The sequence below is a fragment of the Lissotriton helveticus genome, chromosome 3_1 (genome assembly GCF_964261635.1).
Source record: "Lissotriton helveticus chromosome 3_1, aLisHel1.1, whole genome shotgun sequence".
Taxonomy (NCBI): domain Eukaryota; kingdom Metazoa; phylum Chordata; class Amphibia; order Caudata; family Salamandridae; genus Lissotriton; species Lissotriton helveticus.
The window spans coordinates 1,012,430,935-1,012,458,858 of record NC_136061.1 but is presented as its reverse complement, the minus strand read 5'-3'; the positions used below and the strand labels follow the sequence as shown (position 1 = coordinate 1,012,458,858).

General features: G+C 44.4%; 1 protein-coding gene across 1 annotated transcript in view; it reads right to left on the bottom strand.

The window, feature by feature from the left end:
* LNPK (lunapark, ER junction formation factor) overlaps positions 1 to 27,924 on the bottom strand; it is a 691,124-nt gene that overhangs the window by 447,306 nt on the left and 215,894 nt on the right. The window contains exon 4 of the mRNA XM_078681527.1: positions 1,559 to 1,746. Coding sequence (XP_078537653.1) covers positions 1,559 to 1,746 — 188 coding nt within the window. The remainder of the gene's footprint in view (positions 1 to 1,558; positions 1,747 to 27,924) is intronic.

Sequence of the window (27,924 nt, the reverse complement as noted above, 5' to 3'; positions counted from 1 at the left end):
TTCTGATGTAGTCCACATATATCCAAATGCACATCCGAAATTGCATTACAATAATTTTACAAGGATAACAAACTCCACGAACTACATGACCCTTAATGCCAAACTCGAAAAGGAAAGTGCTTCGCGCTTGAAAGTTAAGATGCTTTATTGGCAAGGGGACCCATTCTGGTGTTTGCACGTTTTTTGTGCTTACTAGGGGAAGAGGATGCACACCAAGAGGGGAGGGAGATGTGTGAACGGATTCCTCGCCGAGAGACCCCGTCATTAAGTGCTCTGGGATTTTGCTATAAAAAATAATCTGCTTTTAAGTCAACCTTGCTCATTCAATTGACAACCTCAAAACTGAGTGGAATAGACTTCATCAATGTCGTGGAAAATATTTTACAACGACGACTTAAATTTGACGAAGTACACGACCCCAAATGGCAACCACAAGGAGAAAGATGAATTGTGTCAACAAGTTAGAATAGCTAGTTTGTTGGGATGTGCCCTTCTTTCTGGTGTAACCTGCTGTTCATGAGAGGTCCATTTGTTACAGGATTCGTGGCAAATCAAAAATAGTAACCTGATGGTAAAACATACCTATTCCAAGTTGTCTAATCCCACTGGATGCTGTAAATAGTTATATGGCCATCAAACGGGGAAGGGGAGGGGGGGTTTGAAGGAGGTAGGTAAAAGGCAGTGATCCGCAACAGGTGGCGTCAGGTCCGTGGTATAGCTAGAAACCCGATAAATCATGCACGCTCTCATTATAAATAGCAGTTAACAAGTACACTGCAAAGCAATTAAAAGATGCACTTAAAAAAGATTAAATGGTTAAACCCAGAACTCTCAACTCCTGGTAGCGTTGTGCATTTCTAGACTGCAGTGATAGTTCGGTAATAACACATTTCCTCGGATATTACTTTTATCTTAAGACCCTCAACAATCCACCCATTTCACTTTACTGATTTGATTTGCAGCTAACAGTAGCCATTGGAAGATCACCCACACAGGAATGAGAATCAAGTAAAGGTGAAGGTATTTTTACGTGTGTTATCAAAAGAGACTAGCTTAAATATGACCAATATTGTTAGGACTCCGATTAGATTTGTCATGGGCACCTTGTTGGTGAGTTCATGAAGCCCTCACCCACCAACCTGGTTGGTGGCATGCTTCATCATCGGGCCCACCCAGTGACACCTAATGTGTCCCGGGTGTGCTGCAACGCCTGATTACAGACAAATCTAATCGGAGTCCTAACAATATTGGTCATATTTAAGCTAGTCTCTTTTGATAACACATATAAACTACAGGGACTCGGACTAGCTTTCTAGTCCTCTCTCTCTCTTGATACGTGCAGAAGGTATTTTTACACCATTAAGTGTTTAAATACCTAAAGATTTTATATGCCACCAACTTAAACATTTTGAAGACAGAGGGGGTACGACCGTTATAAATATTTACAAACCATTAAATACAAACATCTTCTGGAAATAAGTCAAATGAAGATTATTGCGGTTTCAGGCTTATAAAGCACAACACAACAAGTAATGTTTAGAAGCACAAGGTTACTTACATGATTGGAAAAACAAAAAATGGAAGTGCCATAAGAAGTCTTGCGGACCATTCTACAGGAAGGTACCAGCAATATACAATTAAACAGGTGACGAGGTAAACAAATGAGGAATAAATAAGCAGCCTTCCAACCCATAACTTTCGTAACCTCTGGTTTTTTTCTCTGAACTCCTCCAATGACTGGATTTCCTACAATAAAAAAAGGTTTGTAAAGTCAAATGGGGCAGAATTAATACTGCCCATTTTATTAAAACAACTCTAGGTATGAATGAGGCCTTAAAACTAAATGAGGCAGCACCCATCTATCCATTTTATTCCTGGTATAGGTAGCTAGGTAATGCACGCGTGAAGATAAGTAAGCAGGCCTAGTTAATGACAACTATTTTAATTCACAGCCCTTACAAATTTGACCGTCTAATGAACAAGTTACTTACGTTCGGTAACACGTTATCTGGTGGAGATTGTATCTAGGCACAGATTCCTAACTTGTGAATACTGTCCTGGAATCAGACTAGATCTGGAAAATCTGGATTAGTATATCTGCACGGTGGTAGGTGGTACTGAACCGCTCCAGGTCAACTGTGCTTAAAGTTGTGTGTGTGGTGCCTATGTAAGCGGCACCCCACCGCACGGACCTCAATTTCTATGTGATAGTTTACATACCCGAAGCACTGAGCCACGGCAAGGTGTGATTAGTGTGCCAAATCGAAGGGTCAACAGGACATCTGTAGGAGGAGAGATTGCTTCTTGGCCAGTGTGCAGCAGATTTTAATGCAGTGTACAATCCATCTGAAGATTTCTGTACTGCTTTCCCTTTCTATGTACAGATGAACTCCACCAAGAGCTGACTGTCTACCCAAAAATTCTTTAATGCAATCAAGATATAATGCTCTGTTCCAGTCCAGATAGTGGAGTTTCTCCTCCTCTTTGGGAGGGATTTGTAGAGTGAAAAGTGTCAGCAGTGTGATACTTTGGCCAACAGGCAAAGGAGTCAGCCCCTTCGGTAAGAAAGAAGCATGAGTTGGGAGAACCAGTTTATATGGGAACAAGCTGGTGTATCGAGGTTGACCAGACAGAGCTGAGAGCCTGTAAGTCGCTGACCCACCAGGCTGATGTATTAGGCACTAAGAAAACCGAGTGTCAGGAGATGGAGGACAACTATGCATAGGTTTGAAGAGTGAGCACATCGGGAGGTTTGAACCAAATTAAGATCCATAAACAAAGGCTTGGGAGGGAATATGTGTTGAAGAACGGGAGGGTGACAAACAGGAAGGATTGTTCTGACAACTGCAAGACACACTTGCCTCACCTCAAAATCGCGCAGAGGAGATGAAACGCTTGGCCCATTACGCAGATCTCCACCAGAGGACTAACAAGCCGCAACAAAGAGGGTGAGAGGGACGGGGACCTGATTCATCTGCACTAAACCCCGCTCTGCTAAACCCCCCCCCCCCACACTCACTGCAGTGCCTAGCTGCGGGCTGGTCGCAGTGACTGCCATTGCCTGACCCTAAAATGATGGCCTCCAGAAGATATTATCACCAGTGAAAGCACCAATATTCCGCCCAAGCAGTAGCAGACAAGCGCCTGGGACACCATTGCTACTAATCTCTCCTGCCACACCGCCTGTGACACGCAATACCACCTTTTGGGTGCCTCGCACACCGGAAGGCACAGTGAGGTTTTGCTTGTTTCCTTCCTCTGCCAGTATATTTAACAGAGGGACGACTTACCATAAATATCATGCTTCAGTGCTGCATTCTGGGGTGTCACCTCAGGCGAAAGGAGGAGGAGCCAGGATCCAACCTGGCTGCTCGGAGCCTCTGTTCCGCTGAAGCGCTGCTTTCATCAACTAAGTGAGGCGCTTAATTCCCCACCTAAACAACCGTTTCAACCATCTCCGGACATCGGATGGTCGGGAGCGTCTGACGCTGTAGCCGCCGTTCCAACCGGTCGTAGCAACACAAGGATACTGGCGAAATTCTCACCCGGCATTTTAACCTCAAGATGGCACCTGAGAAGGAACTGACCTGCTTTTTGAATGACTCGAAGCAGATCCATGGGAACTTTTACCGAACTACCTACCCCCTACCCCTCCCCGCTCTACTCCTCTCCACTTTCCTGCTACTGACCTCTGCCCTCACTGGTCCTGGCCCTAGTCCCCACCCGGTTTACCTGTGAATTTTCCCTTGTCATTTGAGATCTAGCTATTTTGTCTGATGCCCGATGGAGCTACCTGGTTTAGCAATAGGGGGAGACAGGTCGGGGATTCCCTCCTTGGACGTCACCTACCCAGTCGGTCTTTAGCCAGACTTCCTTTCGTCTCTCCTGTCGTCTCTTCCCGCATCCTCCCTCTATTTATGTCTCTCCTTCTCTCCTCTCTCAATGTATTGAGACTGAACTATTTTGTCTGATGCCCGATGGAGCTACCTGGTTTAGCTATAGGGGAGTTGGGCCGTGGACTCCCTCCTTGGTCGTCACCTACCCAGTCGGCCTTTAGACCGACTTCATTTTGTCTCTCCTTGTTGTCTCTTCATCTATCCTCCCTTTCTCACCTTCCCTGTCCCCTCCCCGCTCCATTTGTTTTATCCTCCATGTTCTTTAAACGTTTCCCCATTGAGACCTAACTATTTGGCCAAAGCCCGGTGGAGCTTCCTGATAGCTATAGAGGAGATGGGTTTTGGGACTTCCCCCTCGGCCGTCACCTACCCAGCCGGACTTTGGGCAGACTTTCCTTCGTCTTTCTGCCGTATCGCCCTCCCACCCCTTCTCCCTTACCCCTTTCTCCTCTACACTTCACTTATCTCGTTTTCTATGCTCTTGTAATTGTTTGTCTAGCAACTGATGTAATCTTGTAATTTTGTGGCACCTCACGTAAAGCGCTCTGATACCTCCGGGTCTAGCCAGCGCTATATAAAACTCTTAAAATAAAATAAAACTAAAATAAGCTGCCTGGCTGCCAAGTTGGCCAATCTACCTGTGGAGGGAGTCTGAAACCCCTCAACTCTCACCGCTCAATCTCCAGGCATGAGGGTGGGAAGTGTGCAGGTTTGTGTGCAAAACCCTGCCCTGTTGATCCGCTCATAGGGGAAGCCTGATTGGAAGACAGATGCACATGCTCATGCGCCCTAGATACCATACTCTCCTAACGCGGAGCCACCAGGATAACTTGGGCCCGGTCGGTTCTGATCTTCTTGATCACTCTGGGAAAGAGATATTGGCAGAATGGCATATAAGAGTCCTGTATGCCAGTCTAGTCGGAATTCACCTCCGAGCAAGAGGTCTTTTGTAAACTCCAGCATGCAGAAATGTTGCCATTGCGTGTTCTCAGTGGTGAATAGATCTAGCCAAGGTTCTCACTAGTCCTGAAATAGAACCTGAGCGACCTCCAAATGCAGCTGCCATTCGGGTCCATGATGCATCAATGGCGGAGTTTTAAAGTCTTGGTGTTTAGAAATTCACCAAGTGCTGCATGACCAGGAAAATGTCCTGACATTCCAGCAATGTCTAAAGACACAGAGCATCCTGGCCGAGGGTCTATGAGCCCACTATGCCTGGCTTGTTGTAGCAACAAAGCGGTAGTGCGCCATGAAACCTATGGGTGTACGTGCGCTCTATAAGTGGTTATTAACATACGTGAACATTTGGAGAAGCTTCCCTTCGATGGAGGACAGGAAAGCTTTCAATGCCAAGCGAATCTCCCTAAACTCCAGAAGATTGATGTGGGGCAGAACAGAATCACTGCTGGAAAGCAGATGCCTTATATCCACCTCTCCCAGACGTCCACCCCAGATAAGAAGCAATACATTGGTCACCACCACCAGCTCTTGGTAGGAAAGCTGTCTGCCACTAATCTGATCAGTCCAGTAACCACCTCTGTAAATCCTTTGTAGTCTGCCTCGAAATGTGGACTAGGTCAGAAAGATTCCCCTTATGCGGCACCAACTGGGACTTCAGATCCCAATGCAGCGCCCACATATGCCAGCGAGTGTACTTCACCACCAGGAGGCCATCAGAACCAGCAGTCTCAGAGTCAGTCTCACTGAAATCCAGGACTGCGATGTACACATCAAGATCATAACCCGAATATCTTGGACTATCAGCTCCGGAGGGTAGGTGCGACATTGCACCGAGTTTAGAATGGCTCAGAGAAAGGGAGAGTCTCAGAAAGGGTCAGGTTTGACTTCGGCATGTTGATAGTGAACCCCAGCAAATTAAAGAGCTCTGCCGTAGTCTGGAGGTGGCTGAGGACTGCCCGGGCGATTCTGCCATCAGCAGCCAGTTGTTAACATAAGGGATGATTAGGATTCCCCCTTCCTCACCTCCGCAGATGTGCTCCAACCATTGCAATCACCTTTGTGGATTCAGAGGGACACAGGTGTGAACAAAGGAAAGCAGTGAACTGCAAATACTCCAGGCCCATCGTGAACAGCAGGTAATGCAAACAGGCCTGCTGAATGGGGATGTGAAAATAGGCATCCTGCAGGGCCAGAGATACCAGCCAGTCTACAGGGTTGAGCGCAGACAGGACCTTAGCAAGTGTTGGCATCCTAAATTTCTCTTTCTTTTGGAAGGCATCTAGGCTAGGGTGGAGGCCTCCATCCATCTTGGGCACCAGATAGTAGCAAGAACAACAATCACGACCTAGCTCCTTTGGCCAAAAGAGTTTGCACTTTCTGGCAGAAGTGGCCCTCTGTCAGCTGATCGGAGGACAGTTGCAGGGACGGCAGGGTTCCTCCAAGTAGAAGAGAGTAATCTCACCAGAAAATTTAAAGCAACTACTTGTCTGAAATTATGACATGCCATTGGGAAAGGTGGTGGCTGATCGTGCTGCCAACATGGTGCCCGTGTTTGTGTGAAGGCATACTAAAGATGCGGCTGCAGTGGAGAGGGCAGACTGGGCTGATCTCTGGCTTTAAGTCCCACGGGATTTGTGGGAGCAGAGTCCACTGATACGAAAAGGCTGGGAGCCTGTTGGCAGAGTTGGAAAGGACACGGTTGGTAGCTCCTACCATAGCCATAGAAGGGGCGCAAAAGAGTGTGGCTGGCGTGGGGTCATGGTGAAGCCACATGACTGGGCAGTGACCCTATTCTCCTTGAAGTTCAAGCACTGAATCTACCCTGTTGCCATAAGGGATGACTGAGATGACATCCCCAAGAAGTCAATTGATCTCAGCCAGGCGTGGCGACGAAGCGCCACTGATAAGACTCGCTGGGCAGAGCCATTGCTTTGTTATGTCCATCCCACTTCCGATGGTAAATTTGGCTGCATCCCTGCTCCCGGCCATAGCCTGGATTAGGATGGCTTGGGCCTCCAAGACCATGGGCAGCACTTGCACAACTGAATTCCATACTGTGTTGCTATTTCGGTCCAAGAGGCAGGTGGTATTCAGTTACCGCAGTGCAGGGCTGGTGGAAAAGTAAATTCTCTTCCCAAAAGGTATCTTTGATTCCCTATCTGGTGGAGTTTTAGGGAACACGCTTGGATTAACCTTACAAGTTGAGGCCCGCACCACCAGGCTCTCGAGGTGTTGTGCCGGGTGAGGAAAGCTGGGTCCCAGGAGCGGGGAGGTGATGGCGTGCAATTGTCCTCAGCCCGTGCAGAGCTTGGTCCAGACCTCAAACAGGGCATCAGATGGGGCTTTATTGAAAGGCAGACAGGGTTCTGTGTGGGACACTCCATGTTAAGGCACCTCCATCACGACACTGGTATTGTCCTCCACGTGGGTAGCGAGAGGTCTAGGACCTCTGCTGCTCTCCACACGCCAAGAGCAAAGGAGGTCCCTTCCACTATAGCCACACTAGAAGCAGAGACGAGGCCAGTGTTGTGTCCAGACCACTGACATCAACTAGATTCTCTTTTTAGCGGTCTTCAGCAAAAGGGGGGCAGGGTAGCTACAAGTATCCTCAGATTCACCCAAATCCTACTCCTCACAGGGCCGAAAGTAGGCACCGTCTCGGACCTGGAAGGTCTCTGTCTGTTAGGGACTGGAGTGGACATCAGAGGACGCTGATCTGGCTGTGTAATGGAGTCTGAAATTATTATGGGTTCAGCGCTGTTGGCGCAAAGAATGGCACCACTAGACCAAACCTCACCAAGGGTCATGGTTTCAGAGCCGATCTGAATTCAGGAACAGATTCAGAAGGAACAAATGGTGCCAAGGACAAACCCACTAGCGGTACAACAATCTCGGCACTTCCTAAACCTGTGGGGCCAGAGGGCGCTCTACAGGAGTCGGTCCACCAAATATTAGGAATAGACTCCTAGAACTCCTAGAGTTGGGTGGGGCCCACTCCAGCTTCAGGAAATTCAGGGAGGCATGGATAAGACCCACGCTCAACAGGGTATGTGAGGGAGCAGGGCCTAGACTGGATGTTGTTCCTGCACCTCACCAAATGACTTCAAACGGTGAGGCAAATTTGAAGAGTGCTTCAATTTCTTGGTCTTATGAGATTTCTAAGATGACCGGAACATGGATCAGTGCAGAGTTGTCTGGCCAGGAGCTTCATTACCTGCTCCCGATACACTTTGGGGTTCATAGTAAGGAATTTGGGGCATAACCTGGAGTCTGTACAGCTCCAGGCACCACATGTAAATCAGGAGCGTCAGGCATTTATTAAGTTTCAGCACTCCGTCTATCATCTCCTTGTGTTTACTCAGACATTTATCTGCGACGGGGTACATCTGGTTTAAAGGCCATTGGTTTCTTAGGGGACATCCATACGGCACACTAAGAGCAAAAGGCTCAAAAAAGGTAGACAAAACATTGAAAATGTCACTTTTAAAAAAAACGAGGTATGTCTTCCGGATTAGTGCTGATGGTCAAGATTTTCCATAACCAGTCAGGCACCTGCAGTTAGAAGTCTGTATAAGATTTTCAAATGCTACCTCGAAGGGAACGAGACCAGTGTAATAGCAATTGTCACCCATGGCAACAAGGTTTTGGGACATAACTATCTAAAAAAGAATGGAGGGCAATACATATATACTTTTGTTAAAATCACCATGCAGACCAAGTTGAAATGTACAATTCACAATACAAATAATGCCTCTGGGGTAAAGGAATTCCTAAATTACTTTCTCAATTCGCCATAATCCACGACAGCCTTTAACGGTAGAAAGTGCAATTCATAGGGACTTGCAATAGCTATACTACTATTCACAAGATTATTAATAAATTGCAATAATTTCTAAAAACAAAACAAAAAAAATTCAGCTTAATAAAGCACACCGTGCAAAAATGAAAATAGAAATTACACTATTCATGAAATACTAAAAGAGTCGTTAGATTTTTGGGCAACAAGAATGTATTACAGCATTATTAAAAGTAGACACTCTTATTAATGATCTTGTAGGCATCCTCCAAAAACCTAGATGTTAAATGTACATTGTCCCCACTCAAACACATTCTTATTGTTAATTTGCACTGCCTTATTCCTAAATGAAGAAATACTGGTTTTAACCAGTAACACCTTAAGGCCTTCAAACCACTACTAAGTCCCAATGTGTGCAGCAATGATTCTTGCTCTGAAATCACAAAGTCTGCCGTTGAGAGCAGCAGTCCCTTTCAAAACACCTATACTTATATACGTTTATGGGTATTATTTCACACGCCAGCCTTTTCTTTTTTTATTGAGCAGAGCATCAAGAGCATTAAATAACATGTGAGCAAACATTAACACTAATCGGCACAAAAACAATAACTTCCTCTGTCCAAATTACGAGAAATGGCACAGGAAATACTTTTTAAAACACGGCTATCACAAATATCTAAAACAGAGTGATTGATGGTCAAGTCAGACAAGCTTTATTCGACGATTGTCATAAAAGCAAACCATACATACAAATAGAAGTTTAGACGTATAAATAAAGTTTAAAAATTGTACATATTTACATGTAAAACCCTTAAATTCATTATACAGTTAAATCCATTGCAACTATGGAATTAAATAAGTATACACATGATTAAAAATTTTGATTTCGGTACAGTGATTACATATTAATCTTTGAGCATTCTACTTCTGATAACCCAGGCCCAGCCCAAGAATTTTGCCACGGCTATAGTGATTGATGGTCATATAATACGAAAGTGCAAAAGTGCAACAAAAAAAAGTGCAAGTGCTAGTGCAAAGATGCTAAATTGCAATATTAAAGTGCTAAAGTGCTTAACAGAGCATATTTCTAATTCATCCAAACCTTATATGATAGAACAGTTAGATTTTAAATTCCGGGCAGCACTATCACTCTATCGGGGTTTTCCAAATTACTTAAAAACTTTCAATTCTTGTTGAATTTCCTGGAAGCTCCCATCTGTCTCGAGTAAGCTTCTTCGAAAGCCTGAGTTCTTTTCATTTTGTTCAACCATTTGTCGTAAGTGGGGACATCCCTGGACCTCCACTTAAAAAAAATTAAGGAGCGGGCTACCAAGCAAGTGATAGAAAGGAAAGTTGCTTCGGCTCCAGTTAAAATCGTTCTCTCTCTACAAATTCCAAACAGGGCAACCTTGGCCTCCGGCAATACCCTCTTTTCAAAGGCCCGGTTTAGGGCCGAGAAGATTGCCTCCCAAAAAGATCCCAACCTAGGACAAGTAAAATAAATATGGAGCCAGCCCCCTTCTTCTGCCTGGCATCGAAAGCACCCATTTTCGGCATCCGGATACCTTTTCTTCAGTGCTTTCGGAGTAAGATAGGCCAGCCACCGGGATAGGGAGGCCATTCTTTTAAAATTGTCTGCTCTCAGCGACTTACTTCTTCGATGACAGAGCTTCCCATTGATTAATGAAAAAAGTACATTTTTTCGCGGGCCACCCTTTCCAAATGGTTCTCTATCAATGGGAGTTGGCCCTGATTTCGTAGCAAACGAGACCAGTTCCCTACGCAACTTAATTTGGCCCCGAAAAGAGCTATCACAAGTTTATTTGGTGTATCAAAAATACCATTATGGAGGGAGGAGCCAAGCTCGCGAGCGAAATGGTCGCCTTGTAGCTCGGCTCCGTCAGCCTCTGGCCTGACTCACATATCCTGCTACATATCCTGCCCAGAGACGATACATTTTCGAAGAAAGAGAAACGCAACACTTCGCTCCCACTCACCGTCTGACCTGGAGGCTCCGACTTGCGGTGGATCCGGAGTTGTGCCCTCTCGCGGAAACCGGGGCCTTTGTGAAGCTGAGACCGGGGCTTCGCCTATTAGATCCGGCCTGGCGTTGTGGTGACTGTTGGCCCCGGCCGAGAGACTGCACCACGAGAGAGAGCCACTGTGAGAAATCCCCGGTGATCCTGAACCGGGCCTGCCTTGACGGCCTTGAGGCTGGTGCGGGGCGCGGTGCTCCATGGACTAACCTGGTAAAGGGGTTTCCCCGCCGCCGCTCCGTCCATCGACCCTGGACCCTCGCGCTATACTTTTGAGGAGCACCGGCTCGAACATAGGCGACCTTCCGCTTGGTGTGGCTCTCTTTTCTGCACCACGGTTGTCATTGCCGGGACCCCCCCAGACATCTGTAAAGGCCTACGTCTGGACTGCTCCGGGGGTGGCGGAGGGTGAAGAAGGGGTTGAATTTACAAAATGGCTGCCGCAGTTTGGAGCTGTGGATTTCCTCCTGATGGCGATCTCCGGTTGCTAGATTGCGCGGAAATATGGCCATGTGGACGTGAGCCTACGATCGGCGACGTTCTTGCTGCCTTGAGATCTTTACACGCGCCCTTGGCCCCCGGTGCTCCTGAGGACTTGTCCCGATCCACCGCCATCTTGGGTGAACGCTCCTTCAAGGTCCCCTCTTGCCTCGGTGATACCATTGCCTCACCCCCCTCGATGGCTCCGAAATTATGGTGCTGCTATCCACCAACGGATTTGTACATCGGCGGCTTCAGAACCTCCTGTTCGATGTTCGGAAACTGGAGACTTAGACACTGTGCGAGGGTCCGGTCATCCCCGGGTGCCTGAGAAAGATGGCGGACTGCTGCTTGTTTTTACCTTGATGAGGTCTTGTTTCTATTTTGCCAGTATACTCCCGCCTTTTCGAATGACGAGACTGCACTCCTGTTTTTTATTGCCCCTGTTGCTGATATATTTGGATTGCTTATTTGAATTTTTATTCACTTGCTTTTTCATTGACCTTTCTGACCAGCATCTGTATCGTATTCTTTTTCATTTGTGTGCTTGCCTCGCATCGTATTGCACGCTTCAGGCTGTTATTTGGTGGGTGGTAAATGCAGTGAAGAAGGGATTGGGGTGAGATGCATGGCCCCCGAAAGATTATTGGTATACGAATTCATGGCGGAGTTGCCCATACTCATAGTGCTATGAGAAACCTCTCTGAAAGTTTTATTGTGCTCTAGTCTATATCGTTCTGGTACACATGTACTGTAGTGTATGGTTGGGTGGAGGGCTGTAGCCGACCGTATTTATTTCTGATCTCATGCTCCTCCCTCCTATTTACTATTTTGTTTCCGTATTTTTTTCTTGTCTTCTGCTTCTTTTCTCTCTTATCTCCACTATATTTCGGGTTCTGGTTTAGGGCGACAGGCGCGCTGTTTGGAGGATAGGCCGTAGCCTTCTGCAGGGGTGCTGGGTGGGATGGGTGGGTTGGGTCTTTTTTGTTGTTTTATTTTTTTCAGTTCTATGGCCCTTTTGTATATCTTTATGGGGGTGCCGCGTCTATCCTTTGCCTCCCGTGGTATGATTGGGTGGGATATGTGACGTCGCTGTTCCTCTTCTTAAAGTTCTGCTGCTTCCGATGCGACTCCCATGCCCTCATCGTTGCAATTCCCCTGTTCCTATGTGTGTTCCTTGCTATGGGGAGCTTGTTCCGACGCGGCATTCCTCTTCTTTTAATCTGTGTTTTCTTTCCTTCTTTTCTTTCCTTTTGCCTCCCCTCCCCTTTTTTTTTTTCTCTCCAGGTTAGTATGGCGGGCTAGTTTTAATGATATTACTATTCCGGCCCCCCTGTTCTGTATCCAAGTGCTATTGGGTGGTGGGTACGCCAAGTTATTATTGATTGCATATTGATTTGTGCTTCCTACGTCTGTCCTTCTACCGATGTGTATAGTACTGCCATTTCTACATTGCTGCCCTTTATCCTTTGGCTGTTAATGATTTGTGCGGGGTATCCGGATATTGTTTTGTTCTCGCTGAGCCGGCCATACGCCCTATCGTTATATTATAAAATTAACCTATATTACTCCGGATTGCTGGCCGTATAGATCCTCATACTTCCCCCACTCTTTTAGCGACTATATTGAATGTACAATTTTACTCTGATTCTGTGACTACTATTTTGGAATTTTTGACTGCTTTAACATGTCGTGGCCGGCCAGATCGGTTGTAGGCCCAGCCTTGTATATCCTTTCTGTACAAATAAAGGTTTAAAAAAAAACAACAAAAAAAAAAACCCATTATGAAATGAACAATTGGTAAATATTCAAAAAGGGCAGGCTTCCGCGCATTCCCATCCCTCAGCAGCACCTCCTGCCAGGAGATCACCCTATTCTGAATTGAAAAATATCTTAGCTCCCCTAGCCCACAGCTTCCCTAGTTTCTCAGGTGACCGGACTGGATTTGGAGGCCAAGACTCTTACATTCCCTCCATTTCAAATACTGTAGCCGAGAGGAACCTCTCACTTTAAAAAAGACTGAAGTCTAGTAGAATAGTTCTTCAGTGTCTTACATCTTGTTTTTTTCGAAAGATTAGAGGTTTTGAAAAATATTGAGATCTGAGAGCCAGTTTCCTGCACTATTTTGGCCACAAAGAAGTTCTCTAGCGTCATTTGAGCCCAATAAGCCCGCTAGTAAATCCAAAAAAGCAGCATCGTAATAAGTTCTTAAATGGGGTAAAGCCAGACCTCCTTGTTCAATAGTTAGTTGTAGTGATATAAGCTTAACCCTTGGCACTTTTTTCCCCTCAGACCAACTTTCTAATCAGGGTTTCCATTTAAAAAAAAAAAATAATAAATAGGTACTTTAATAAAAAGAAATAGGAGTAGTGGAAGTATGGACATCTTACTAAGTGAGACCCGTTCCACCAAGGTCAAAGGGAGTAGAAGCCACTGCTCTAATCTCTTTATTTTCTCTTGCGTTCTTACATAATTCAGATTATATAGCAGTTATTGGTTGGACACAAAGATCCCCAAGTATGTAATTGGGTCTGGCTTTACGCCTTGAACCCTGAGACAAGGTGGGAGAAAGTTTATATCTGAATTCAAAACAAGAACTTCAGTTTTGTTTGAATTTATTTTATAGCCCGCAATTAATTCAAGTTTACTAAATTCCCTCAACACCACTTCCAAATTATAATTGTTGGGCTTCAAATATGAAATAATGTAATCCGCAAAAAGTTTGTTTAACCATACCCGGGATTAGGGCCTTAATTGCAGCATTGTCACGCATTCTAATAACTATAGGTTATATAAAACAGGTAAAAAGTAATGGGGAGAGCAGACATCCTGGTCTTGTCCCACGATTTATTTTTACAGTGCCTGCCCGTTTCGTATTGATTACCACCTGGGCCTGTGCCCCATGATAAATATTAAGTAGCATTGAAATAACCTGAGGGAGGAAACCAAATTGACCAAGGGCGAAAAACAGTGTTCCAGTTCACCAAAACGAATGCTTTCTCCGCATCCACAATCATAATACAGGCAGGGATAGAGTTAGTGTTACAATAAATCGAGAGCCTATATTAAAAATTCCGTATTAGCTGCCATGGATCTTCCTGCTATAAAATCTGCCTGGTCTTTGTGAATTGTTACCTGTACAACCGATAAAAAAAAAAAAGATACGCCCCACACCTTCATTAAAATCTTGTAGTCTGAATTAAGGAGGCTAATGGGCCTATAAGAATTGACATCCTTTGGGTTTTTATCCTTTTTTACGAAGCAAACAACGATTGCCTCCTTAAAAAAACGAAGGAACCTGGCCACCGTTTGTGATAAAATAGTTTTTTCATAGGTGGAATCCATTCTTCTGAAAAGATATTGTAAAATTCTATTGGGAACCCATCTTCCCAACATGCTTTAGCCTCAGCTGTTGATTTATTAGATGCCAAGATCTCAGCAGTTTCGAAATTTGATTTTAACTGATTAATCAGAATATCAAATAATCTGGGAATATTTACATTGTCAAAGTACTCCTGTATAGTCCCCTGCCCCACTGAGTACTCAGTAGTGTAGAGTTGCTGGAAGTGTTCTAAAAAAAAATCTGTGGAATCTCTTCACTATTAGTTACTGCTACTCCGGTCTTTGGGCTTGTCACCTTCGAAACTAAAGCGGCTTCTTGTTTGGTTTTTGTAGAGCTGGCCAGCAGTTTGCCGACGATTTGGCTATCCTCAGACCTTTTGTTGGTAGGATCGGGAACTGCTAATTCTATAACAAAAAAGTCTATCAGGGTCTTGCGAGCCTTATCCAATTGATGTGGGCGTGACCGGGTCCTCGAAGCATGAGCCCTTTCCACCGCCTGATGTAGTTCAGCTATTTTGAGCCGCCGGGCCCTAGACTGGGCGGACGAAAAGGAGATTTGTCCACGAGCTGCGGCCTTGAAGCCCCCCCCACCAATCTGCAAAGGGTCCGACCGTCTCCTCATTGATCTTAAAATATTCAGAGATCCATGATCTAAAATTCTCCATCCATTCTTGATCTTGGAGAAGGAGGTGATCCATCTGCCACCTGGGTCACTCCCTTCACCAAATTCTAGCTCAAGCCCTATATACGCATGATCAGAGAAGGGGCTGATCCCAATGTCTGCCTTTAAGGCTAGAAGGGATCTCGATGTTAGGAAGAAATCAATTTGGGAAGCAGTCTGAAAGTGGTGCAAATGATAAGTGAAGGTATTTTTATCGATATTTATATTCCAAGGATCTATTAATTGGTTATCATGCCTGATAACCTCAAAGATTCTTTTAGTATTTGGTTTGTTGTTTTTATTTGAGGTGTCCTTTAGGTCCTGTACATAATTAACATCTCCACCAATAATGATCTGCCCGGGGGCCCCCCTCAGGAGCTTATTGATTTTGACCAGACCGGAGGCATCATCCGTGACTGGACCATAGTTTATAAAGTTTAAAATCTTCCCCTTCAACTTTGCTACTACCCATAGCCATCTCCCCTGTGGATCGTTTTGAATGTGTTCAAATTCCCGTGGCAAGTTCTTAGAAAAATAAATAGCAAGCCCTCTCATAGGTAGGCCTGCTGATGCGAAAAAGGCATCTGAAAATGCCCTAGGTGAATTCGATTTTAAATGAGTCTCTTGGAAAAACAAGACATGGGGATTAAACGAGGCAAGCCACCTAATAAGCCCGCCATATTTTTGTTTAAGCATTCCATTGGCATTGTTGACAGGATCTTACATTTACTAGCGATTTATGTTTCTATTTGTTAAATAAGTGTCTTGTTTGCTCAAAAACAAGTACCTGTGTGTACCACTGTCTACACCTTTTGCTGATGTTTTCCTGCTACTAGTCCCCCCAACCAACCCACCCTTCCACCCCAAAAAAGAAGAACCCCCCCACAGAAATGTGGGAAAACCCCCACTAGCCATATTTAAACCCACCCTGCTAACCTCATGGGTGTCATGGTGCCACACCCCAGGTGACCCTGTTGCCCCCAGCAAATAAGGAGCTCAAGCTTTAATATTAAATCAGGTTCTAGATCCAGCTGAGATGTTTCAATAGGACCTGGGCCTCTTCCAAATTTGAGAATAGATGGAACTTCCCCTTAACCAAAACCCTCAGCTTGGACTGTTGTGCTACAGATGCTTGGGAACCCTGAGTTTTAAATAGATCAAGCTTCTTTACAAATTCTTTTCGTCTGCACACTGCCACATCTGTCATGTCAGAAAATATTCGGCATTTAGAGGTTTAATTTACAACAAACTGCCTCTGCTGAATCGCCTTTATTAAAATACGCTCCTTAACACGAAAGACTGCACAGTTCAGCAAAATTGTTTGTGGTATCGTTGAGTTTGGTAAGGGGTGAGTGGGAACTCGAGGTGCCCTTGTAATTGTTCAGTCTCTTTCAAATTTGTGAAGAACTTTTTGTTTAATAAACTTGTTGAACCAATGAAGAGTTCGAGTCCCTTCAATTCTTTCGGGGACCCCCACTATACGAAGGTTCGACCTCCGAGAGTGGTTCTCGAGTTCTTCTAACTTATTCTCCCAAAAACTTTTCTTTTTAGCTGCTTCGTTCACCTTCCCGAGTATCTCATTCATTTGGTCTCCCAGCAGTGAGATTCTGGTTTCAGCTTCCTGCAATTTAACTGGGAGACATGTCATTGCTTCTTCAATTTTGCCTAGCCGTTGATGTAAAGAGGCAATCTCGAGTTTTTGCGATTCCTTCATTTCCCTGACCTCTTCCAGAATAAGGTTTAACATGTCTCTTATGTCCATCTGATGCGTGAAGGGTGATTCTACCCTGTTGCTACAGTTGATTTGTGATGCCATCCAGTCCTGGTTCAAATTCTCAGCCAATGAGTTCAGTTTCCAGTAAGGCGTCGCCTGGCGGTGTTACCCATATCGGAGGCTGGGACTGAAGTCGGAGTTGAGGCTGGGATTGGGCTAGGTCCTGTGGTGGTGGAGAATATTGTGCCTCTCTTTCTGGCGTCTTGTTGCCTTCCGATGGAAGTATAAGTAGCTTGGTCGGGCTGAGAGCACTCTTTTCTGCCATTCTGCTAAAGTTGATTGTTCTGATGGAGCCTACTAGTCTTGGTCCTGGACTGCCGGGGTTCTCAGGGAGTGAAGATGGGGCCTGTTCAGACAATTGGGCTCATTGTGAGGTCAACAGGTCCTGTGCAAGAACTGCCGGTAAAGCTCCTAATGTCTCTGGTGGCACTTTTGATGTTTTTGTAGTTGATCTTGAAGGAGGAGGTGGTAGGGATGCTTTTTTCAAGAAAAGAGGAAATTCATTTGCACCTTTTAACTCCTTTGTGTCCATAGACTATTGGGGTGTCTTGTCGTTACTTAGCCGATGATGCTGGAACCTCCATCGGATTAGGTGCCACTAAAACCTCATCTTCTACCCATTCCTGGGACAGAGAGGGGGGAAACTCTTCTTTTAAACTTTCAAAGCTGGCATCAGAGCCATGGGGATTGGTACTACGCGCCTTTCTAGCTAATCATGCGGTTGCCTTTGCCTGGGCTAAGCGGGTTTTCAGCTGAGTCAACTTTGGCAACTGCGCTAGTATGTTTAAAGCGTCTACCCATTTTTTTTCTCCTCCTTTTGTTTCCCCGGCCCTCTTATTCCCCCCTCAAATCTGTCCATGTGTCTCCTGACTGCACCCACTGTTCCCTGGTCTCCACACAAACTCCAGGGGGCTATACACATATAATTATGTACATCGGATCAAGTGCCGCTCACCTCCTTCCAACTTTTGCTGCTTCGTACCTCTTGGCCTCTTCAGCTTCCTCTGCATACAGCCTGAAAACCGCCCGGTCCTTCTCCAGTGTCTATCCTGGCATTGGAGTTTTTTGTCTTGAGTTTTCAGAGCTCAGGTGTCTTCTTTTGCAATAAAATCCTGCCACTATCGGCTTTTTTACTCCTGAGTGTCTTTAAAGGTGTAGAGCCGGCAGGTCCGTGGTGGAAAAGAGACCTGGAAACACCCGTGGAAAAGACCGAAGCCGTGCAGCTCCCTTGCAGCTTCCGGCTATCACACTGTGGGAGAGCACCAAAAAGGACCGGTAGAGCTCTATGCAAGCGGCTTCCCTGCTACCCTGCTGCATTCGCACAAAGCATCCAGCTGCGTTGTCCTCCGGCAGGGGGAACCAGACAGCAAAAGCTAGCCAGCAAGGGCTCAGTTTTTTGGATTTTGGGTGGCTGTTCCTGTCACGTCTTACTCGGAGACCGCCACGGTAAGATTCACCATTGCTGGGGCGGAGCGGGCAGCGTCACTGGAGGCTACTCTGAGGCGTGGTTCTCCGTAGCCTTCATTACGTTCACACCGCAGGCTTGTTAAGTCTTTTTTTCTGATTGAGGCTAAGAGGGCTGGATAGATAGTGCCTTCCTTGTGGATTGATAAAAGGTTGCACACAGACCTGAATGGGCCTTCACTTCCAACTCATGCCGATCGGGAAGAGATTTTGCTTTTGCATTCTCTTCAAAAGTTTTAGCACAGCGTTTCAGATGCACATTTAAAGCCTACATGTCCCACAAATCCAAGAAATCAATTGAGTCTCATGCAGGTCTCCCATTGGAGTTTTTTGTTCTGCCTGCTCACCTGATCAGTTCTCTTAGTGATCCAGTCAGGAAAGCTTTAGGGCTTGGCATAGTAGCCAAGAAACCTTGCTTTCGCCATGATCGATTGTAATTGTAATTGTAATTGTAAATAAATTTCTTAAGCGCGATTGCTGCCCAGGGGCGTCCAAGCGCTGAGTGAGCAAACAGAGATAGGTGATGGAAGGAGAGCAGGACTAGGTGGATTTAGCAAACAATAGGGTTTTCAATTGTTTGCGAAAAGATAGCAGGTTCGGGTTAGACCGGAGCTGGAGTGGGAGGGCATTCCACAGCTTCGAGGCGTTCGAAGAGAACATCCTGCCTCCGGCCCTAGCTCTCCTAATTCTGGGTACCACAACCAGGAAGGCCTCGGTGGAACGAAGGTTTCTGTTGGGGTGATACGGTATGACTAGTTTGTTATTGATTGCCGGACCTGTCCGCCAAAAGGCCCGATGAGCGATACAGAGCGCCTTGAATGACACTCTCTGTCTTATTGGTAGCCAATGTAAACTTTCTAGTCCAGGTCTGGCTGACTGAGTGCGTGGGATTTGTAGCAGGGTGCGGGCTGCACAATTCTGTGCCACCTGCAACTTCCGAAGCGTCATCTCGGGGGCCCCCACATATAGGGCGTTGTTTGAATCTAGGCGAGATTGGATCAGGCCTTGCACCGCCACCTGTTTGGCTTCTGATGGTAGAAGCGGAAGAACTTTTCTAAGTGTTCTGAGTAAGCCAAAACATGTGGCGGACACCTTGGTAGCCTGGGTGGAGAGGGAGAGACTTTTGTCCAGCCAGACTCCTAGGCTTTTTACACTTTCCTTAGGGATAGGAGGGGGGCCGAGACATGGAGGCCATAGGGAGGTGAAAGGCACTGGTGAAGTTGGTCCGAGGAGCATGAGCTCGGTTTTATCTCCGTTCAGTCTGAGTGAGGAGGCAGACATCCACTCCCTTACATCCTCTAAACAGCTCCTTAGGCCTTCCGGAGTTTGCCTGTTGTTCTCTTGTGCTAATGAAACCACTAGCTGGGTATCGTCGGCATATGATATAATTTTGATGCCGTGAGGTTCAACGACCCCAGCAAGTGGCTTCATGTACACGTTGAACAACGCAGGGCTCAAGGAGGAGCCCTGCGGCACTCCGCAATTTAGTGGTTTTCTAGCTGACACTCTGTCCCCATCAAAGATCTGAAAAGATCTATTGGTCAGGAAGGATTCAAACCACCTAAGTGCCTCGCCTGATACACCGATGTTGGATAGACGGTTCAGTAAGGTGACATAACTGACCGTATCGAAGGCTGCACTTAGATCAAGGAGGATCACTGCCACTGATCCTCCCTGATCTAGTATCCTTCGTGACTCTTCGGTGACCGCTAATAGGGCGGTTTCAGTACCATGCTTCGGTCTAAAGCCTGTCTGCGACGTATCCAATATTGCGTTGTTCTCAAGGAACTGGACCAGGTGGGAGTTTATGTACTTCTCCAGGACCTTCTCCAGGACCTTGCTTGCCCAGGGGAGAAGGGGATTGCTGAATTAAAGTTTGAGTTGGGATGGAGTGGCATCAGGTAGCTGAAATCTTCCATATCAGCACCATTGGGCTTTATCCAACCAAGTAGCTAGGAGTGGTTTGAAAATCGTGCCGTACGACAATGTTGGTAAAGGCTTTGCGTCAATAACACAGCAAATTGCTGTAAGATCCGATCCTCCATTTTTTTTTAACTGATATTCAGGGACCTATTCTTTCAATACTAAAAACAGTGATCGGTGTTCGCTGTGCTGGTTGAAGTGAAATCCCAAATACTTCATGTTGATATTAGCTCTAATTTCACTTAATCCAATTTAGAATTTGGCTTGGTTAATGATATTTCCATAAACCATTATTTGTGATTTAGAGAAATTGATTAAGATCTTATTATCATTAAAGTAAATGGTCAAAAACTCCAGAGATTGTTCACAGCCAACAGCTGTGTGGTCAAATATAATTGGGTCATCAGCAGAGTGTTAACACTGGAGATGGTTACCTGCAAACTTATGCGGTAATGATCATGCTTTAGTTAGGGCGATATTTAAATCTGTCAATCGTAAACTGAATAGCAGGAGGGGGGCTAGTATGCACCCCTGCTTTAGCCCTGAAATTAGTCAAGATCTTTTTGACGTTACTCTATTGGAAGAAGCTAACTTTCACCAAGGTCTTTTAACAAGACAGTCGGAAAACCCCATTATTAAGTTTCTGCCAAAGCTTAGTTCGGTCAACTATCTAATGCAGTGGTATAATCGATAACTGCTGCATAGAGCGGTGAGGCATCTTTCTTTATTGAGGTTTCAATCAACGAGGAAAGAATAACCAAATTATCTTTAGTTCCATTCCCACGTCTACACCCGGATTGCACGATTGGAATTAGAGCGTTCTCTGTGTGCCATGCTTTTAAATCCAGGTTTAGAGATTTGGCAACACATTTACTGTCCACATCAAGGAGTGCAATCAGTCGGAAGATGGCCGGCTGGTATTTTGGTCCTTTATCTATTTGGGCGAATACTGAGCCTCGTCAGCTGTCAGGGATGTCATAGATTTGTTGTAATGCACCAGCGAACATAGTAGGGCTGCCCATTCTTCCTTTGCGGTTTTGAACATATTAGCTGGTAGACCACTTGGTCCGGGAGCACCAGCCAAACAAAATGAGGCAATTAGCAAATGTATTCGGTTTAGGTTTTAGCAGTTATTCTATTCCTTCAGAATATCCAAACGCTCCACACAAATAACTGTCAAAGGCTCCTCAAGTGTTCATCAGTTGTGGCATATAGATTTGTTTCATAATCAACTCACTTAACTGCAGAGATGCTAGGTGCCAAAATCTGGGTATTAGCATTTGACCATTTCTGCACCAGCTGCCAAAACTTAATTGAATTCTTTAGTTTTGTGGCTTCACGGAATTCAATCCACTTTCTCAATTTGTCTGCGGATTTCCCAGAACTTGGATCCATAAGCCTCTCGCGTTCTGAATGTTGAGGATTAATAGACCGCAATTTCTATAGTTACAACCCCCTTCTCAGAAAGCTATTCACATTTTGCTTACGAGCTTTTAGTACAGGTACAGAGTTAAAGGGTTGCCGCTTTTCAGGATTACATGTAGACCATTTTTGCAAAAGTTTATTTAGCAACTGTGCAATGAAGTTTGGCCATTGGTATGGTGTTGATACCCAGTCATTTAAACCCTATCCTTTTGTGCAGATATCACAGTGGACCATTTTATTTTGTGAAGGCCCCTTACACCCTCCCGGTCACCAATAGATTTAACTTGGGGTAACCTAGGAGTAAACGTGGAGAGAGAGTGCAAATCAGCATTGAATGATCACTGATCAGACTGTGGTGCCCTCAAAACTTGCTCACACTGATAAAGTTTTGAATGAAAGCCCAAATCTAATCAATTGATGAACTAGTTTCCACGATGTATGTGCAGGCAGGCGGCTGATCTAAAATATTTCTACCATTTCAAGTTCTGTAGCAATGCGGATTGAGAATAGCGGTGAACTTTTTTCTTGCAATGTCCTTCTTGACTTTCCCTAGGCAAATCTCAGGAATGTGCCATGTGTCTTCCCCCTGATGCATTACGGGCTCTTCGGAGTAAAAAGGTTACCTGTTAAAATCCCCCATCATCATCCACATGGTTACTTGATACTCTTTTAGTAAACTCCTGAAGCTGCTATTAATATCTTTGGATTGATATATATGCTTCCGACAATTGTTCCGTCCGCAAGATGTTTATTTGTAGCATATAAATTTACAAATATTTAGGCACTAAGACCGCTCACCAATTCAGTTACATCTAGTGCCAAAGAGTTATGCTTTACAATCGATACACATCCAGGAGGATGTTATACTTTTACAGAAGCTTCAGCTGGAGAGAACAATTCAAAATAATCCTGCCACACTGTTTCTGCTAATTGCCACTTTTCTTAAAGACAAATTAGTTCACTTTTGCTAATTTCCTCCACAGCATATTCATTCGCTATAAGATTATTTAAACCATGGAAATTCCAGGAGCAGAAGTGGATACTTGACCAGTAGTATTCGGGCCAAGACTGTAATATGTAAAAAAAATAATTATATATATATATATATATATATATATATATATATATATATATATATATATATATATATTTATGTATTTTAAAACATATGCCAAAGCACAGTGATTCCTATCGCCAAACATCAAGGGGGAAGTCCAATACGCGGCTTTTTCACCTGTAACAAGTGTAAAGCGTGTAAAAATAGTAAGAACTGCAAACAAGTAAAACTATCAGTCAACTGCAAAAGTTTTGTGATAATGAAACAGGTCACATGCAACACGGACTATGCTGTATATGCCCTCAGGCGTCCATGTGATAAATATTACAATCGGCAGCACGATTCACCAAGCCAAAAAGAGAATCCTTGAACACCTGAGGGCAATCACAAAAGAAGATAAACAATACCCCATAGCGCGACACTTTAAGGAATCACAAACAAAATACTAGTTGCTTATCCTTCTGCGTCCTTGACACTATTCCAGCCAGAGAGAGGGGAGGCAATAGAGTTCTTGAGCTTAGACGCTTGGAGTCTAAAATGATAGTAAAGTACCACACAGCACAGCCGTTAGGGCATAACATTGATGAAGAACTGTCAGTCCACCTAGGTGACTAACCTATAGATTATCTCCTCCTGCCCCCCTCTTTTAGATTTTGAATACCTAACGTGTTAATTATTGTTTTAAGGCTTTTGATAATTGCTGCCCTACATAAACGCTGCTTGTATATACACTGTTTTTAATTCACCTCCTTTGATATGGTGCTTTGTGTATATTTTTTTCAGATCTCGCACTTATGTAAGGTGTTCATGAATTGGAATCAGTATGTCAATCAACCATTACAGCGGATTTAAATAAGTGGATTCATTATATGATTTGTTGTTCAATAAATCTTTTGCATTGCTTATTAGTTCTCTCTCTTCAGTACTATTTTGCATTTTGTGCATGGTACGCCATTTGTTACTATGCCCACTAGGGCAGAATTGTGTATATAAAGTCTCTTTATTATGGACAATAGAATACTGACAGAAGTAACCTAATATCATGAATAGTCTAGCCGTAATTTATTGCTGGCTAGTATTATGCTGAAATGATTAAATAATTGTAGTAGAGCGCACTTGCTGATATAATACGCTTGCGTATAATGCAATGATATACACTGCATGATTCACAATAGAGAAGGCTACATGGTCATACCTTGCGGGAACAATAAAGTTTTATGATCCTACAATTGAATGTATTCCACCATTGCACCAAGAAGAGGATAGATAGATAGATACTACTGGCGGTCGCCAGTAGGTAGTTCTAGTTAGGACCTAGTTTCCATAGGAAATTCGCAACATTCTATTGGGAATAACTTTGGCGCCGGTTGATGAATCTTTGCGAATTTCTCAAAGAAGATTGCCCGCTCCGCTCCTTCCCTGAAAGTTTTGGGGGGAATCATCAAGTGGGGGCTGAAAAAAAAAAAAAAAAAAAAAGGGGTCCCTAAACATGCTTTCCCCATGTTATTTTCCATAGGACGATTAGACACGGCTACAGCCCGAACTGCTGAACGGAATTACAAGAAATTTGGTAAAATGGTAAGAGTCGGATTCGCAGATCACGCTTTTGCACAAATGGTGTAAATCCCTCCAGTAGTTCCTGAGAAAATCAAATATATATATATATATATATATATATATAATTATTTTGACATTTTGCTACTGCTGCGCTCATGTGTGCTCCAGAGATTGCCAGCAACCATACTCACCTTTACAACTAGTCGGAGTTTGGGGTGGAATTTAACAACACTTTGGACTGCATACATGTACTCCATTCCAACTCCTGATGCATTATGGGACTTGAAGTATGGTAGCAGTCCGGCAGGTACTTACCAACGAATTCTGGGACACTGCACACGTGGTGTACCTCTGAGGAAAGCTATTCGCTGAAACGCGTCAGGTGCTCCACTTTCGCTGCAGCCTGCGTTAATCTCAATAAAAGCCAGTTGTTTCCAGAACCAGTGTTATGGCGCATTTGTTTGTTGGATGTTAAGGGCGGGAAGCGCTGTCTCCCGCTGTAAGCCATAAACGCCCTGCAGGGTCGGGGGCCCCCGACGGCAGCGAACTTTGCTTGGAATATATATATATATATATATATATATATATATATATATATATATATATATATATATATATATATATATCCTACTGGCGGTCGCCAGTAGGTATATATAGTTAGGATTTTTTCTCTATGGGATTTTTGAAAATTCTATGTCTAATAACTTTGGCGTTTGTGGGCGGAATTGGATGAAATTTTCAGGAAAATTGAACATTTTGTTTCTGAGCAGCCCCTGAAATTTGGGGGGGGTTTATCAAGGGGGGGCCGAGAAAAAAGGGGGGTCCCAAAACGTGTTTTTCCCATTCATTTTTCCATAGGGCGGTTGGACTCACTTTTAGCTCGAACGGCTGAATGGATTTCCACGAAACTTGGCAAAATTGTAGATATTGTTTGCCCGATGTGCCTTTGCTAGGTCTCAAGGTATGTGCTCCTGTGAATTTTGAGTAAATTAGGTTTAAAAAAAGATATATATCTAGAGCTACGCCCGGTGCGCGTACCAGGGAGCGCTCCGGGCGCGCCACGCGACTTGCGCACGGCAAGCTGATTGGTTCTCGGGTGTCTGTAAACATTCGAAACAGTCCGCAGCGGCCGCCATCTTGTGTCTCGGTAGGATTGAGACACAAGAGGTGGCAAAAATCAAAGAGGGAAATGAGCAAAAGGGGGCAGGGTACACCCCCCTGACCCCCTAGTTTTGATGTGGGGGCCTTAAAAGGGTCCCGCGGGTAAAAAATAAAATCCCCCCAAAAAAAAAATCTATTTTCGCGGGGGGGGGGGGGTGTGAGCGCCTGGTACGCGCACCGGGGAGCGTACGGGGGAGCGTACCATGGAGATAAAAAATGACAGACTTTTTTTTTTTTTTAAAATAGCATTTTTTTATAAATTGGAGGTAGTTCTGAAAAGAACTTTTTTTGTTTTTGTTGTTTTATATTTTTTTAGACTTTTTAAAACTATTTTATATTTTTTGGGGATTTTTGTCAGGGGAAAAACAAAAACAGGGATTCTAAAACTGCTCAACAGGGACTGGCAGTGCAGCGGTGTTGCTGTTTCTTTATGGCAATGAGTTCAACACTCTGCTCCCCATAGCAGAGCAGTTCGTCACACTCCGTGCACAGAAATTCGATGCCTGCAAACACCGGCTGTATGTTAGGGACCATTCTTCCACGGGGTGGTCCCGAAGGTGTTGCTCCACCAGTGGAGGTGCTGCCGCCATCTGTGGGTAATTTCCGTGCCAGCTTTCTGACACTCTCCCTGGCAAAGTTGTTTGGGTGTCTTCTTTTGACATGCCTGATTAAATTGGCATTTCCAAAACTATATTTTGTCAGAGGATTGCCTCTGGATAAAGTACTACCACATATTTTGCAGGTTACTTTGGGAGCATTGACTTTTTTTTGTCCTTCAGGGATGTCATAGAATTTCCAGATGAAATGGTCTTTTTTCTTCTGCTGAGGAGGGTCCTCATCTAAAAATCCGTCGGAATCACTGCTGGATGACTCTCTTGCAGCCATTGCTGTAGATCAGGAAAGTAGGAGATGAAGACAGTACACAGAACAGCTCTTGCTCTCTCCAAGTACAAAGCAATAGTGAGAGAAATGGGTGGGTTTCACACAATTTGGAAAAAAAAAAAGTTCTGAACCAATGAAAAGTGTTATTTTAAAGTCACATGGTTTGACGCGCTTACGATACGCGCCCCAGGGCGCGTCCCGGGGCGTGTTTCATAAGCGCATCGGGGCGCTTACGTTGCGCGATCGCATGCGCTTCCAGGTGCGCTTACGCGGTGCGTCATAAGACGCATCTCGCGGCTACGCGATACGTGTCTTATGACGCAAGGCGTGGCGGCTACGCAATACGTCACGATGTTTTTTTCGTTCGCGGCAATAGCGCTATCGGGACGCTCATCAGTACGCGCCCCAAGATTGCGCTTACCCGTGCGTTCACCAGTCCGCGCCCCGGGAGCGCACCAAAAAGAATAAAAAAAAAAAAAGACATTATACAATATAAAATTCGCTTTAAAATTTATTATTATAAACATTTGCTATTAAAAAACCTATGAAATTCACTGAAAAAACCATAGGTTATAGACCATATATAGTTAGGAATTAGCATTTACAAAACCATTGAAATTCACTGAAAAAACCATAGGTTATAGACCATATATAGTTAGGAATTAGCATTTACAAAACCATTGAAATTCACTGAAAAAACCATAGGTTATAGACCATATATAGTTAGGAATTAGCATTTACAAAACCTTATTTTACTCACACAAAACCATTGAAATTCCATATATAGTTAGTTGCACTAACTATATATCGCGCACTTGCAATCCACTGCTGATGATGTCACATATTACATCATTCATGACATGGTCAGTGACATCACTGATGACATCACTGATGACATCACTGATGACATCACTGATGACATCACTGATGACAACATCCAGTGACTATGTTTCTGTAAAGTTAAAATATGTCTTACATATTGAAGAATGAGTGGATGTATAAGTGTCTGGATGAAGGATTTAGTAGGTGCATGACTGACTGTGCGAGTGATTAAATGTGTCTCACTGAGTGCATGGGTTAGTGACTAAACTGTTTTAAATTGTGCATCATTGTGTCTGTTGTTCTGTAATCTGATGCATGTGTTGATCATTAGCTATATGACTAACTCTATGGGTTATTGATTGGTTGCCCAAGTATTTGTATGGGAGACTGAGTGTGTGTGTGGGTGTCTGGGAGGTGTATGACTGCATAGATGTGTGAGCAGTTGATTCACTAGATGTATGGGTTCAAAAGTGCATGTGGAAACAGCTGTATGGGCGGTTGACTGTGTGCATGAGTGTATTGGTGAGTGAATGGATATCTCAGTGCTACATGTCAAAGTAAGTACATATGTAAAACACAGTACATGTGAGAGTTGACATATATAAATAACTGTGCATAAGAGCATCGTATCATCACATGAATGATGTCATCAGTGATGTGATCAGTAATGTCATTTGAGATGTCACTG